At 42.1% G+C, this 15951-nt stretch overlaps 1 protein-coding gene across 4 annotated transcripts; it reads left to right on the forward strand.

The window, feature by feature from the left end:
* Positions 1 to 835: 835 nt before the first annotated feature.
* Positions 836 to 7550, forward strand: patl2 (PAT1 homolog 2). 4 transcript variants are annotated; one of them, XM_026162979.2, is made up of 19 exons: positions 836 to 1016; positions 1222 to 1372; positions 2311 to 2597; positions 2684 to 2746; positions 2835 to 2888; positions 2971 to 3135; positions 3285 to 3359; positions 3443 to 3585; positions 4069 to 4143; positions 4220 to 4343; positions 4443 to 4560; positions 4886 to 4992; positions 5079 to 5132; positions 5240 to 5382; positions 5463 to 5619; positions 5973 to 6113; positions 6439 to 6536; positions 6616 to 6756; positions 6852 to 7550. In XM_026162979.2, the coding sequence occupies exons 1-19, from the start codon at positions 993 to 995 to the stop codon at positions 6883 to 6885; spliced, it is 2154 nt and encodes a 717-aa protein (XP_026018764.2). In that variant the 5' UTR covers positions 836 to 992; the 3' UTR covers positions 6886 to 7550. The 4 variants fall into 4 exon arrangements, with proteins under 4 accessions (XP_026018764.2, XP_026018765.2, XP_026018762.2 ...); XM_026162980.2 differs by having other exon boundaries at positions 3446 to 3585; XM_026162977.2 differs by having other exon boundaries at positions 837 to 1016; positions 4066 to 4143.
* The last annotated feature ends 8401 nt before the right edge of the window (positions 7551 to 15951 follow it).

Raw genomic sequence — 15951 nt, forward strand, 5'->3', positions numbered from 1 at the left:
CCTTCATGGTAGTTACACCAAATTCTGACCCTACCATCTGAATGTCACAGCAGAAATTTCACTATGTGTTATGCCTGTATAACTATGCATGTGACGAATAAAGAACCTTGAACCTTGAAAGTGAAGCTTCCTGTTCTTAGCTGACCAGACTGGGACCCAGTGTGGTCTTCTGCTGCTATAGCCCATCTGTTCACCTGCATACCTTAGTTGCAACAGCTGAACTCTGACATCAAAATAGGCATAAAGTTATTTTCACACAACAAGCGGCTCCTCACTGGAAATTTTCTCCTTTTCAAACTGTTCTCTGTGAGCCCTAAAGGCAGTTATGTGGGGAAAACCCAGTAGATCATCAGTTTCTGAAACACCCAGACGAACCCATTATGTTTAAAGTCACTTAAATCGTCTTTCTGATCCTCAGTTTGAGGGTTGAATATGTCTACATTCACAAAAGCATGTTGCCACATGATTGCTGGATATTTACGTTAATGAGCAGCTGTACAGCTGTACCTAATAAAATGGACACGGAGTAAATAAACGTTGCAGTCCTTTAAAATGTCTGCTGTGTGTGAGAAAAGGATTTTTTCCCCTCTTCTTCTGGACCATTAAGAGAAGCGAAGGGCGAATAAACGCTCCGTGTGTGAGGGAAATACTGACTTTGGCCACCAGAGGTCACTATTCGCTCACTGAGGATCGTGTGTAATTAATTGTAAAGTAGTTACAGGCAGGGTTTGAACACAAACGCTGAAAGAAACGAAGAAAAGACGAAAAAAAATCACCCAGACGACATGTGGGCGGCACGTGGGCGGAGGCGACTTGACAGCTGCTGGGAGCCGCGTGTGACGTGTCCACGCCTACGCGTCACCTCACAGGTGAGCTCGCTTAAAAGTTAATGAGCGTCACGCGCTGTCAAACGAGAGAACGCGGGTAACGCTGCGAAGGTGGTCGCGATCCGTCGACTTCATCAGGAGAGGAAAGAAGTTGTGAAATGAATTATGAGTGACTCAGAGCAGCAACACGTAAGTCTGCTTCAACCTGCTGCTCTTTAATGTGTGTGCTTTAATCAGGCAGCCATCGCATGCCCGGAATGAACAGATGGTGAAAGTTGGATTGAAAACTCCACACGTGTTGTTGCGTGATTTATTTATTTGTTGGCCTATTTGCCGTTTAGAAACACTCTCTTCATTAATAAATCTTAAAAAGCACTCTGTCTCCACGCACCAGGATGTGGTGCAGGTGTGCGAGCCGCAGTGGCCTGAGAATGGAGAGGACTGGAGTGATGGAGAAGGTGGGACGGATATGGACTCGGGGCTGCAGGCAATGGCCGAGGAAGATGAGGAGATAAACGTCCACAATGAGGAGACGTTTGGGATGGGTGTGTAACTTGTGCTTACAGGTGTTCTTCTTTTAAACTTCTTTGCCCCCCCACGTGTCTGTGTGTTAAACGTGAGCTTTTACTATCAAAAAATAATGTAAGCATCCAGCATGATAATTTGGCATTCCAACTTAAAACTGAGGCTTAATAACACTAAAAATGTTTATCTTACAGGTCAGATTAAGGTTAAGTGGAAAGAAATTAGTCGTCTTCTTTCAGCTGCTCCTTTAGGTGTCACACCAACCTCCTTCACTACATCCAAAAACCTCTTTTGTTGTTTCTTCCTCGCTCCATCTTCAACATCCAAACCATCTCAGCGTCTCCTCTCTGCAACTTTGTCTCCAAACCGCTCAACCTGAGCTGTGAAGATCTTAAAATGTTCAGCTCCAGCTCAGCCTCCTTGATCCCTTTTTATTGTGCACAGTCCTCTTTGACGTAGCTTAAATGCACTTCTTAAATGCACGACGGCTCATAAGGTGCTGCCTTTAGGGTTGAATCGGGCTTTGTTGGGTAATGTGTGCTTGTTTGGCTGCTGTGCTCGAACCCAGGGTTGTGAAACATACGGCCCAGGGGCCTGAATAGACTCCGGTCCAATAAAAGTTGGGGAGCTTTACCTGTTCGCAAACCCTGCCATTTTTACTCATACGATACCTTAGAGTAATAGGCAAGGTTATTATAGTTAAACTGAAAAACGAAATGTGAAAAAACACTTGGTTGATTAAAAGAAAAAAAGGAAAAACTTGACTTTTGGGGCCAAAAGATTTCAGGAAACCTCTGCAGCCTTTAGAGGACTTTTCTGGTTCTGACCACTTAAAAGAAATATGTGAAGTTGCATTTTTGCATCGTTTTTACAGGGTTACTGGGAATCTAACCTGTTAACCTATCAGAAAGCAGAGTTTCCACATCTGTTTCTCTTTGTTCCCTGCCTGCATGTCTAGATTTGGATGCAAACGGGACCACAGAAAAGTCCAGCAGCAGCCTTCAGTTTGGAGAGGCTCCGCCTTCGCCGCCGCCGCCGCCACCTGCAACACCCCCTCCCCCACAGCCCAAACCTCGGTCTCCCCGCAGAGCCCCGTCGCCTCCCCGACAGAAGCTGCAGTATTTTCCGTGGGCTTCCTCGAGGCAGCGCGGCAGAAGTAGGGGACAGAGAGCAGCTCTGGGCAGGGGGCAGATGTTTGAAGACCCAGCTGTGATGAGAATAATCGAGGGCCGACCGAGCCTTAAGGTGACAAAGATGAATCTGTGTGTTGTCAGAAAATTGCACTAAAAACGTTAAAATCCTCCGTTTGATCCATTTTTTGCTCTTTTAAGAGTCTTGACAGTGCCATAGTGGACTGCGGGACCACCATGTACCAGCGTCCCTTTGAGGATGATGTAAGTGCCAACTTTTAATCCTTTTACTACACTTTGTTTTTCTTCTGTGGTGCTGATGCTTCTCTTCCATGTTTGTTTTCCATCCTAGATGATGATGCCCTCTTACAGAAAAACCAGAAGAACCTCAGGATCCATACTTGAGGTTATGATCACTTAAGAATGTGTTATACATATAATGACAAGTTCATTGTATTTTTATCTTTGTATCTTCCTGTGTTCTGTAGGACAGTGCTATAGTGTGTGTAATTGGGCACAGAGGTAGAGGTCAGACTCTGAACTCCAACTTTGTTGACTTGCCGTACTCCGCCGGGCCCCTTTATGGGGTCAGGCGAGGGGAATCCAGAGGATTGTACTCCAGAAGACAGTTTGGCCATCGAGGACCCACTCAGGTGGGCAACTGGCTTTTTACCACCTGGATATTTGTGTAACTGGATAGATGCTGTTGATGTGTCACTGCTTCTAAACAATCAGCTGACTCACTGTAAATTGTGGACTTCTTCCCTTTTTTAAGTTCTACTTTTTTTTTTTTTTCATACAGGTGTACCCACCCATAGTACCAAGATCCCCCCTCTTCCCACGTCAGCCACTGACCCCACGCCAGCATTACAATCAGGTTGATTTCAGTATTGCTCACCCCTTCATTTCCGTGTTTTTGTGCAGATCTGATTTGATCTTGACTTTTATTTTGTACTAAAGCAGACCAGGGCATTCATGTTTCCTCCAACCCACCCCTGCCCCTCGACGCCTCAGACTCCCAAAATGATGCAACTTCGCTTCGGAGCCAACTCACCAAGGCCATCCCCTTTTTACAGCCCCTCTAATCCAGTACAGCCTTTCAGGTGCTTGACGTTAATGTTGCTGAAACAGGTTTGGTCAACAAAATGTATAGTCTGTTAAACTCTGACTATAAATTTTGAGTTCATGAAGTTTGAGATGCAAAAGTCCAAGACGAGCATCACGGTGGCTCACTGTTGGGTGTGACCTGGGCGGGGCCCTTTCTGTGTGAGGTTTGCACCAGAGAACATGTTAGTTTAAAGCTGCCTCTCATAGTTTAGGACTCTTTAAAAAAAAAACAAAAAAAAACAAAGAGACTTTTAATCTGTTTAAATAAAAGTTTGAGTATTGTGTGTCATGCATAAATATCAGTGAGTGGTGCTAATGTTTATCTGCAAGGTACAGGCAGATGTTCTTGGATGTATAAGCCTTCTGGAAATGAAAGATGGAGATTTCATATATATAAATGCATCTTCTCTTTATGTGCTCATAACCAAGCACAGTCTGAGATTTCATGCATACTGATGAGACAGTTCTCTAACCAGTAGGTACCCTGGTCCAGCCACGCAGCTCCATCCCCAACACAAACGACTGCTTAGTCAAAAACAGCGGCTATTCCAAAGGTTGGTGCATGGAGTGAAGAGTTTGATCGTGTTGGGTCATTCGCTATACTTACGGCCAAATCTGACCTGCTTATAGAAAGCCAGAGGGCTGGGATCCGTACTGTAACCTTATGACGGCCAAAGAAAAGGAGTGGATCACCCGGCTGCAGATGATCCAGCTGCAAAGTGAGAATCCTTACCTTGAAGACTACTACTATCAGGTAGGAAATAAAAGCTTTGCTCTTTAATTTTTTGATGGGAGAGGGGAAGCGAAGAAGCATTTCATTTTTGATTGCCGGTGAACCTTTAAACTGTTACAGGAGTACTATCGTCGAATAGAATCAAAGATGGCCGAAGAGGAGTTGGGCATCAGGAGCAAGAGGGAGCCACCTAAGCTCACCACGCCTTACGTCAAAAAAACAGACTCCTACACACCGGGTTAGTGAGGCACAGGCTGCGTTTCTCATTGAATGTTGAGATGCTTGTACCAGAATTTGCCCGTGAGAGTAGGAGAGACATTATCTCCACGCTGCTTTGATTTAACAAACATTTTTCCCTCCAGCTGCTGTTGGACTCATTTGAGTCGGTGAATAGTGCATGCAGGTAGTCCTGCCTTTTTGAATGTTTTTGGAGGTGCACGAGGCCTAAAATGCTTCCATCCTAAAACATTTGTCTCATAGATGCCTTATTTTTGATCCTTCTGAATGCATCTGTTTCTACAGGGGTTGCTCTGCTTATGTGTAAGAGTCTCTTGTTCTTGCAGTGGTGCACATTGAAGGCTCTTTGGGTCAAGTTGCAGTTTCCACGTGTTACTCTCCTCGCCGAGCCATCAGTGCTGTTCATGCAGTCCAGCCTCAGGGTCTGCTTGAGGTGATTGTGTATTTTGGAGGTTCCCTGTGTTTGATTGTTTTCGGTCTGCCTTTCCTGCTACTGACCTTTATTTCCTCTCATTTAAGTATCAGAAAGACACCAGACTACAGCGATTAGACATCCTTAACAAAATAGAAAAGGTACCTGATTATGACTTGATTTGACACAGCAGTGAGGGTTTTTTTTTTTTTTTTTTTTTTTTTTTTTTTTTTTTTTGCCGCCTTGTAAAATGGCTTCTGTCCTGCAGTTGTTCATGGTTCTGTTAGAGGTGGAGGAAACGGAGAGGATGAAAACTCCATTGTTGTCCGAAGCAGAAGAAAGGAGGTTGGTGGAGAAGATTCAGAGGAAAGTGGAGCACATCTACTCCCAGCTGCAGCACCACAATCCCCTGTGAGTCATGCAGTTTGTCATTTAATGCATCCTAACACGTGACTTCATCGTTTTAAACACTTTAAAAAATTTTGATGCAGGGAATCGGAAGGGGACTTCATTCCTTTTCTGCTCGTCTCCAAAGGCAAAAAGCTCGTCGCCCGTCTGCTGCCGTTCTTGAAACACGATTCTGCACTAAAAATCTTGCGTGTTGTCACCACTAACCTACCAACACTGATGAGCAGAGACGCAGACGAGGTAGGGCAGCTTTAGCTGTGCAAAAGGAAATGTAAGCTGAATGGTCTGCTTAGCAACACCACTTGGTGATATATTTATTTTTGGTTCTTGTTTGGTTTCCTGATGTTACTCAGCCTCTACCAGTTACAGCTGGTTTTACAGTCTACATGGACGGGGTGAGATTGAAGAATATATTGAGCCTTGATATATTCCAGTTACAGGAGAGATTTGCAAATGGAAAAAAAACAATTGGTCTTCTACAGGCCTACTTGGCACAGCTCCACCTATAAACACACAAGGCTGGAGTTATGCACATAAATGACGAACATCAAGTGTCTTTATAAAAATGACTGGGCTTAATCTTGTCTTTTCAGACCCTTCCTGTGCTTTACCCACCTCTTCGAAATGTGATCGGTGGGCTGGCGTTCAGTCAGCTCATTGGCGTCCTCAAAGATCTGACCTCTTTGGAGTCTCTAACGGCATACGAGTGTCTTGAGCTGGCATGTCAGAACAAGGTCTGTGCTTTTGTTTTTGTGTTCTGACCTACAAGGCCCTGAAAGTTCAACTTACCCAGGATGACATTCTATTTTCTGGCTTCACTTATCCTGACACGGTGGCTTAACTTAACTAGTTGATAGTTAAGTTAAGCCGCGGTTCATCAGTGGCTATGAGCACATTTACATGAAGCATGGTGTTGTAGCATCTGACCAAGCACAATATCGTTAGTGTATATTTGAGTAAGCGAGGCTAACGGCAGTGAATCCAGGGTTAACCCTGAAGTTGCCTGGATAGTGGTACAGGTCTTTGTTCTAATTGGTGGATTTCTCTTCTCCCTTTCAGTTCGGCCTGTCCTTGCTGTACGCTCTGCTCTCCCAAGGAGAGAAGCTGCTGTCCTCGGGTGTTCCTCTAGAGCCCAGCATCGGGGACTTTGAGACCTGGTGGGAGTCTTTTAGGTTTTAATATCAAATGAAGTGACGGGTCTAAGCTTACTCCTGAGACTGATGTTTTCTCTTTTAGGACTGACATCATATTCCAGGTGGCAGGACAACTATCCCAGTGTTCGCTGGTGGAGCCGCTCCTTCTGCCCTCAAACCTGCTCACTCTCTTCTGCCGTTACCTGGACAAGCGTACGGTGCATCAGCTGAAAAGCAACATGGAGTAGGTTCTTTTTGCTTCAGAGGATGACAATTTAAATTGCTTTAATAGAACTATTGTGGACGTGGATGCAAACATCACCAAATATCTTCATTCAGGTCTGTTACTGGATGCCTGGCTCTTCCATCTTAAGGTGGACAGCGGTGGCTGGTGTTCTATTGATGACCAGGATGCTGTGAGCACTAGAGTGAAAGGAGGCGAGGCACAAACCCCCCTCGGTGCTCATTGAAACGGACGCTATATATGTGTATATTTAATCTCCTTTGACCTTTTTGATTCTTATTCCCTCCCCTCACCCGTTCCCTCACATTTTTTTTGCACTTGAACGGTTTCCCTGTTTTGTTTTCCTTTTATCTGATCATCTGACTTTCCTCACTTTGGTTTCCAGTAGGTTACATCAGCGTTACAATGAAATCACAACCCTCCCATTTTCCCGATTTAGACCTTAAACCTCTACATTTAGATTCAGTCACTTCTAAATGTGCTGTTTCACACTTGGTGACCAGGGTGTGGATGGTATAGTAGTGTATGATTGTACAGCTGAACCAATATGTTGACCATTTGAAAACCATTTAAGGACGTTGTCGTGGCCCATCAATGTGCCGTGCAGTTTGGGGTTTTGTTGAAGGGCTTGCATTGTTTATACTAGTAATGAATGTAATAGGATACATTTGTAAATTTCTATCTGAAGGTTTATGTTATGAAGAGGGATTTTATTTATTCATTTGGAAACAGGAATAATTTAAACTGCACCTTTGTACAGCACTTGCAATATAAATAAAAAAACTTTGAAATTGCTCAAGTCTGTAGAAATGAAGTGAAATTTATTTTTGTGCTCCTTGCAGTCTTAAAGGTTCCTGCTGCTCTCATCAGACCTCATCTTTGTGTTATCTTGGACTTCTTAAATGCTCCCTGGCTATGGTCCACTCATCACAGTGGACTGTCTGCTTCTCTCACCCTACCCTCAGCATCCTCCTGTCACACAAACTCTCTGCATGTCACTTAACTACACCCATGAGTCTGTCTTCCTCTTTTCCTCCTGCCTGGCATCTCTGTGGGTCAGTATGTCCACTTTCCCTCCTGTGGACATGTCCAAACCACCTCAGCCTTACTTTTTTGTTTCTTTTCTTCCCAGTGGCACAGTATTCAAACCATACATTGCGGCATGTTTCGTTACACTCTTGTAAAGCTTCTTTCGCTCTTGCTGCGATCATTGTCAGAAATCGCCCCTGGCACGCCTCTTCACTCACTCCACCCTGCCTGCACTCCTTTTCACCTTTCTTGTGCACTGCCTGTTGCTTTGGATGGTTTGTTCCAGGTATTGAATGTCACCCACATTTGCTACTTCTGCTTCCTGCAGCTTTACTGTTACATACTCACACTGGAGATCAGTGTTTGCAAATATCAGCCCAGGGCCATTCCCACCTGACCTGTGTCAGCCTGTCCATCACCATGCATACACGAAGGGGCTCGGAGCCGATTCCTGATGTAATCCAGCCTCATCTGTCACTCCTGACTTCCTCATACCACACAGTTCCTCGCTTAACAGCCTGTCATGTCTTCTGGACAGCCTCTGTACTTTTAGATTAACACATTCAAAGTAATTGTAACATCTGCATGTTTTATCAAAGACACTTTTAAATAATCTGTTTTGTAGCAGCCTGATATGGCAAAACGGCGGATTTATGGAGTGAATTCAAATATATCACCTAAAGAAGTTTTAATAAAAAATTATTTAACAGCAGTGGGAGGAGATTCCCAGGCACAGTGATTGAGATGTGGTGTCAGCATCAATCAGGCAAACTAAGTGATTATAATGTGCATTACACGTTTTGCTGTTATTCCTGGTAATACTGTTTGCAAGTGGTTGCACTAGCTAAGTGCTAGACACAGTTTCCTGGAGGTGGAGGCCTGTTGACCGAGCACAGGTTTTCTCTAATTTAACTAGGATGGATGGGGGCAGGAAACATGAACGATGACTCACACTACAGCATTTATAGGCTAAGCTAATTTATCTTGCCTTTAGACATTTCTGCTGGCTCTGCATATCGTTGGGGATCTCACTGCCCCGTCCATCTCTACAGTGTTGAGTATGCAGATCACAGAGAAAGCTAAACTATTAAGACTGGCCCTAAAATTACACCTGAAGTGGACTGTTGCATATATTTTTGTTTTTAAGAGCGCATTTTATTTTATTTGATATCCATCGATCTAATTGAAGAAGCCTTCTAAAACTTTTTAAAAACTGGTTTTCTTTTTTTTAAGTGCTTGAGTGTATTTCAAGTATTTCACATTTGATCTTTCCCTTAAACTCCTGCTCAGACCTCTCACAGCTGTTGCCAGTGATGTAGGGTGAGGCTGGATTACCAGCACCAACTCCTGTCAGATGCTCGTGTTCAAAGATTCCTCCTCCCTGGCTGTTAACCAAACGCTGACGTTGATCCTCGCTGGCCAGGCTGCCTCTACCAGCTGCAGGATCAACATCTGGACAGGAATGCATGTGGCAGACATGGGTGTGTGCAGTCAGAGAATCCCTGCTGAACAAAAGCTGCTATGTGGTCCCGATCACAGTTGTTATTTTTTTTTAATGGCACACAGAGCAAGACGCCAACATCCTGACCGCCGTGTCAAACCAAAGTCCACCGCAGGAAGTGCAGTAAAGGCAGTTTAGGAATGAACTAGGGGTCGGCATCTGTGTTTAGAGGGATTTGTTTGCTGTGATGGTACAAGTGCTGAAACTGCAATCAATCAGGAGACTGAAGAAACTACTAAAAGAGTCTCTGACAGTTTTTTTTCCCCCAAGTTTGTTGCTCTGTACGTTATCAGTGTGCAGGGATCTCCTTAATTTGGTCATTTTGAGCACACAGATCTGGTTGTGAGCAGAGAAGGGCTTTTGCCATCTTCTGTTTAAACCTTCTCTTTATGAGGGGCAGCCTATGAGAAGAAAGTTGGCGTTAATATGGAGAGGAGCGGAAACAGTTTCCAACAGTGGATGAACTGTGGCTCTGTATAAGGTAAATAAGGGTGATTCTGAGCTGTGAAAAAGCTTTAGAAAACGTTGGGTCTAATAATCTAAAAAGCCTTCAGTTGATCCAAAATGATGCAGCGTTGGTACTGCCAGAGAAGAGAGAGAGAGATCGTATTTCCCCTATACTGGCTTCTCTTCACTGGGTCCCAGTTAAATCTAGAACTGATTTAAAAACCTTTCTCCTTACAACTAAAGTCTTGAATAATCAGTGAAAATAATGTCTTAAATGTTAGTTTGTAAAAGTAAAATGTGAGGCAGGTCCTTCAGCTTTCAGGTCTCCTGTCGAACCAGCTCCCAGTTTGGGATTCAGGAAACGGGCAGCTAAAAACATTCTGGCTGGCTCGGTGGCCCTGAACTATCCCGTAGTTATACCACTACAGGCTCAGACTGCTGCAGGACATCCCATCATCCACTGAGCATTTCTTCTGCATCATTAGTCACTCCTCAGCTGTTCATTTAGCTCTTCAGCATATCATTAATGTTTCTCTTCACTCTCACATGGTGTGTCTCCATAATCTCTAACATGATCTCTGGTAATCCCTGTTTCCCCAACAATACTGGGGAAACAGGGATTGATTCAGAAGACCCGATTTACTGCTGAACTCAAAAAAGGAGTACAAAAACTGGAGCCAGGAATCAGAATACAAGGAGTCATCAGGGAAACCGATAATTAATGAGACAACTCCAGATGGCTGCCGGTCCCTGACCCTGATTCCAGTGGATGCTTCTTCCTGTTAAAAGGGAGTTCTTCCTCCCCACTGTCCCCCCGGGCTTTATCATACAGAATCACTTAACCTGAAGTGACTTTTTTTTTTTTGTGAATCAGCACTATATGAATGAAATTGAATTAATTATTAACATCTTATGGTGGATAAAGTAAATAAATGTAAAAAAATAAATAAACTTGTGGATTAGCTGATAACTATAACAGTTATAAATTGTCTTAATACACAATATGTAAATAGGTATCATATAAGAACATATAAGGGCCTTGTTATTACTAATACTTATCACAAGAACCTACAGGTGAAGCTTTGGTAGCTGAGTGATCAGTGATGAACTGAAAGACACATTCATTACCAGGTGGTGAAAAGCTGGCTCAGTTTGTCCAGAAGCCAAGTATGTGAGAGGTCTGGGTGGGCTGGGAAGTGAGACATTAACCTCTTCTTGACCCCACAGGAAGAGGATTTGGACTTTAGGTGAGGAATCTGTGCGAAAGGTGAGAGATCTTTCTCTTTTTAGTCACTTTAAACACACATGAAGCCGCTCTGTGTGGAGGCCAGGACTGTGAAGACGTTCTAGGCTGAAAGAGATGTGGAAAAAAGCACCAAGCTCACTTCACTCAAGTTTCCATCATCATTATCTCTGCCAGCTGCCTACTCTGCATATGGAAGTGATGTCATTATTGTCCATTCAAAAATAAGGCTTCATTCAGAGGGGCTGCATGTTGAGCTTTCTGTTTGTGACTTATAGAAGTTTTGGTCTGTGGAAATATTTACCGAAGTAACCGTATTTTCTTTCTTTAATCTAAATACAGAGCTATAATGCTGCCTATTCATGTCACTGCATGCATAGCTTTAGTTTGGCTGTGTTCTGTCACTGTGGTGCAGCAATTTGAATGATGGATTATATTTACATTAATCAGTCCTTTCATAGTTGGCTGCATGGATGAGGCTCAGTTCCTGTCCATGGTTGTTTTTATGCTGTACGACGGTGCTTTTGTAATCCAAGAGTGACCGGTGTCGTCGTCTACCTGCTATTTTGACAAACCTTCAGGGAAACATCATTCATGCTATAGACACATAAGTAACTGCACTGACGACTGTTCACCCGTTTACATTGCAAAACTGCAGGCACTGTGGAAATAGAGCGACTTAAAGCCTACAGCTGAATGTTTGTCACTATTAAAGGATTAGATGTGGTTGAGAGTAGTTTTGGAAATGTCACTGATGTTAGTAGGAAAAAAGTTTCTAATCCTAATACATTTATAATTCATAAAAACATCCATCCATATAATTATGGAAAAAAGAAAGTGCACCTCTGTAAGTTCTAATATTTCACATATTAGGACATTAAATATCATGTTGTCCTAAGCAGGTCTTAACTCTCCAGATGAACATTGTATTATTATTTAAATACATCCTCTCTGCTTCTAAAGAAATTCATGTTGCAGGCAGGTGCTGATAATCAAATGCATTTGATTAACTGATCATCAGTTTGTGTGGGCACCTCTGTGAAAGCAGAGGTTTTGACATTTTGCTCGTCTGGAGCATTCAGGTGCGTGTTAACACAGTGGAAAGGTGAAAAGACATTAGCAGCGATTGTTGGTGAAGTCCATCATTTTATAGTTAGAACAAGTAGTTTCAAGACAGCTGCCAATCTTTACAGGAGTGGACCCCCCCCCCCAACAAAAAACTTCAAGCTACAGCTCACATGTCTCAGGAAGCATGTTAAATGTTAAAGTTCCTGACAGTACAATTATAATAATTAAGTATGGCTTGTTTGGAAAGTGGAGGCCATAATGCACATGTTTGGCAAAGAAAAAAACACAAACAGCACATATTAACTGTCAGACACGGTGATGGAGGGGTGATGGTTTGGGCTTGTTTTGCAGCCACAGGATTTGGGCACCTTGTCGTCACTGAGTCAACCATGAACTCCTCTTTATACCAAAGTACTCTAGAGTTTAATGTGTCCATTAGCCTGAAAGCTTGGCTCATATTGGATCAGCAACAGGACAATAATCCAAACTACAGCAGCAAATCTACATCAGAATAACTGAAAAAGAACCAAATGAAGGCAAAAACATTTCCCAGTGTACTTTTTTCAGTGTTTTTCACACACTGCTTCTCCATTTTGGTGTAGTTTGTATTAAATAAACGACACTGTCCTGAAACTGAGGGTTTCTTTACTCAAATTTCCTGCATACATCATTTCTGATTCTTTTCTTTCACTTTATACTTTTAAAAATGGTGTATACGTATAGTTTTCAAACTATCAGCTGGCCCAGCCTGTATGTGTAATGCACCCTCCACAGGTCATCAGTCAATGTCCAATCTGGTAATCTCCCTCTCTTTGTTTCTCTCTGTTAAGTGTTAATGTACTTTAAGAGGCCAATTATTCAGTTAGTGTGTGCACACCTCTGGTGCATCTGCCAGTAAGTGGGGGAGGGTCCACCACAAACAGAGCTGGTGAGAGGAGGGACGCCTCAGAGCTGAGTGTATATTAGGCCCTCGTAATCAGGTTAGGTTCCCCACTTCGGAACATCTTCATCCTCCCGCTGGGTCTCAAAAACATTGTCTTTTAGGTCCAGCATGATGGGACAACTTCTTCTTCACAGTGCAGTGATCCTTTGGCTGGTGCAGGCAGCACACACAGGGGGTGAGTGTGCTGAAGCGCAGATTATCTGATAACATCTCGTTTGGATGTTTAACGCTTGATTTACATTTATTTGTGTGTGTCTGTTTTTGCCATGTGTTAGTTGTAACAATTCAAAATACAGTCACCAAATTGTTTTACAGGTAAACCATGTTAGGATAAATGTAAATGAATATAGGCTGCAGGAAATAGCCAGAGTAAGTGTAGTCGCTGGAAAATTTCCAGGGGTGTAGTTTAGTGTGAGGAAAACTGGGATTGAGTTATGAGCTGGTATATGGCCAAGGATGATGTAACTGGCACAGAGGAGCCGCTCTGTGTCTGTACATCCGACATGTCTCAGTTTGTATTCCATCATTTCCTTTCCTGCACCTGACGTCCATATTTCCTGATATCAAAGAAGGAAATTTAGTTTGAAAGTAAAAACCTGACAATCAGAATATTTATTCCTAATTTTGGTTTAATTAAATTACTTCTTCCTAAATCTAGAATTTGGCATTGCAGTCAATGACATGGCAGTAAAGCTTTAAGACAAGTCTCCTTTCACCAACAGGAAACTGCAGCTCTTAGAACAATACTGGAAAATGCACTCGCTCTGTTGCTATAGATGAACCGTACCTGTAACTGTATCTGTTCCTTAACTGCCGTGTCTCTGCATGAGTAAAACATAGACTGAACACCTTAATGAATGAAACATCCATGTTAAAAGTCTTTATTTACATACACTGTGTAGTTTGTTTCCATGGTCAGTGGAAACCATATTCTTTGTACTTTGCAATTGAACCTATATGTAATTTTAACCTATATTATTGTATTACCGGAATAAGCTTCCAGTTGATATTCGCATGTCTGAATTTATTCAATCCTTTAAATTACGTTTGTTAACTTATTTATTTAACTTAGCGTTGCAGATTAAAGTGCTCTGTGTTATCTGGTAATGTATTTTGCACTTTGTTATCACGTCCTTATGTCATTTTAATTTTATTTCATATTATTGTATTATTGAGAAGCACTTTGGTGTACCTGTGGTCTTTAAATGTGCTATATAAATAAAGTTGTATTGTATTGTATAAACATCAACCCTTTGAGGGCTGGATTCAAAATGACAGTGAAACCATGCCATGTGCTTCAATTTAATGCAAAATCAGTTAGAGAATTTAAGATTTCCTTTAACGATGTGAGAAGGAAATGCAGGAAAGACATTTTTTCAATTCTTTTAGAATAAATAAAAGTGTACATGTGGTTATGTTTTCTGCAAGACTCTCAAAATATCCTGGCTACACTCCCAAAAACCTCAGGAATCAAGTTATCCGGACTCCGAGGAGTCCTGAAATAACATAAAGTCGGTTATGTTAGTCGGGCTTGCCTGCCAAATTTCTAACAATCGTGTTAAACCAAAATCTGAGCAAGATGAGCCGTAAATCTCTTTCGTCTGGTCGACCCTCTACCAAGTATCCTTGTGATGATGTGAGGGAGCTCTGTATTTAGTTTTGTCTTTACTCGCAGACTCGGTTTGTGAAATCAAAGCTGCTGTGGCAGCAGCGGTCTAAATTTAACATCCCTCTGTGAGAAAGTAAGAGAATAGTTTTACCTCTGACACAGTCGGTTCTCCGTTCTTTTGTAGAGGGGCTAAACTGCAAATCAAATAAAAGTGAACAAGGAAAGACATCTAAACATTTTTGTTGTTATTTTGGATCCTTATACGCAAATTAAAGGAGGACGCTAATTTAATATGTGAACAAAAGCAACTAAAAGCATAAAAATACTTTTAACTAACAGCATCTAAGTGGAATTACACATTTTTACTATAAACACTAAAACATCTAATGTAACTGAATAATGTGAACTTTTCTGAAGCAAATGAAAAATGATCTGATTAAAAATTAAAATCTGCAGCAAAGATTTCTGGCACTTACAACGCAGGAACTCCAGCAACACTTAGCCGAAAATGCGCTGGCAAGTTAATAAAGAGGAACAACTTTATTAACTGACCAATGCGTTTGGGCTTGTGGCCTTCATCAGGGTCATAAAAATTAAAATCTGTCATGCGTGGAAAAACAACCCGCTCTTTAAAAACATGGAAAATACTAATTTCTTAATGTTGCTTACATTACATAGACTCCAAGATGATTTTACGGATTATATAACAGGGTAAAAATGTATTGTCTAACCGCTTCACTTGTCAGAGTTATGTTTGTTTTATATAACACCATTGCCAGATATCTTCTGTGATGTTTTCGATTCCTTTCTTTAAGTTATCATCAATGCGGTGACCATGATAGTGATGAAAGATGGAAACTGGTTTTATTTTGTTTTAATTGGAGTGTCCTTCATCTGAATTTGTAGTCTTAACTTTATCTGAAACACTTTAAGGATGCAAAATATTCAATTCAATTCAATTTTATTTATATAGCGCCAAATCACAACAAAAGTCGCCTCAAGGCGCTTTATATTGTACAGTAGATACAGAGAAAAGTCCAACAATCATATGACCCCCTATGAGCAAGCACTCTGGCGACAGTGGGAAGGAAAAACTCCCTTTTAACAGGAAGAAACCTCCAGCAGAACCAGGCTCAGGGAGGGGCGGGGCCATCTGCTGTGATTGGTTTGGGAGCCAGAGATGAATAATAACTAATGATTAAACGGAGAGAGGTCTATCAACACATAGTGAGTGAAGAAGAAACACTCAGCTTCAAATGTTGGCAGAAAATATAGTGGGTAAGAGCTGTAGGATGACAAATAGTAATCAATTATTGTAAATGTAAATGTTATCAGGAAATGATCAGACAGGAGAG

This window comes from Astatotilapia calliptera, chromosome 8 (genome assembly GCF_964374335.1).
Source record: "Astatotilapia calliptera chromosome 8, fAstCal68.1, whole genome shotgun sequence".
Lineage (NCBI taxonomy): Eukaryota > Metazoa > Chordata > Actinopteri > Cichliformes > Cichlidae > Astatotilapia > Astatotilapia calliptera.

Coding starts and splice junctions, on each gene's coding strand:
- patl2 (XM_026162977.2), top strand. CDS start 993: ATGAGTGACTCAGAGCAGCAACAC. Junction 2,747..2,834: donor AGCGTCCCTTTGAGGATGAT/GTAAGTGCCAAC, acceptor TTTCCATCCTAG/ATGATGATGCCCTCTTACAG. Junction 4,344..4,442: donor TTGAAGACTACTACTATCAG/GTAGGAAATAAA, acceptor AAACTGTTACAG/GAGTACTATCGTCGAATAGA.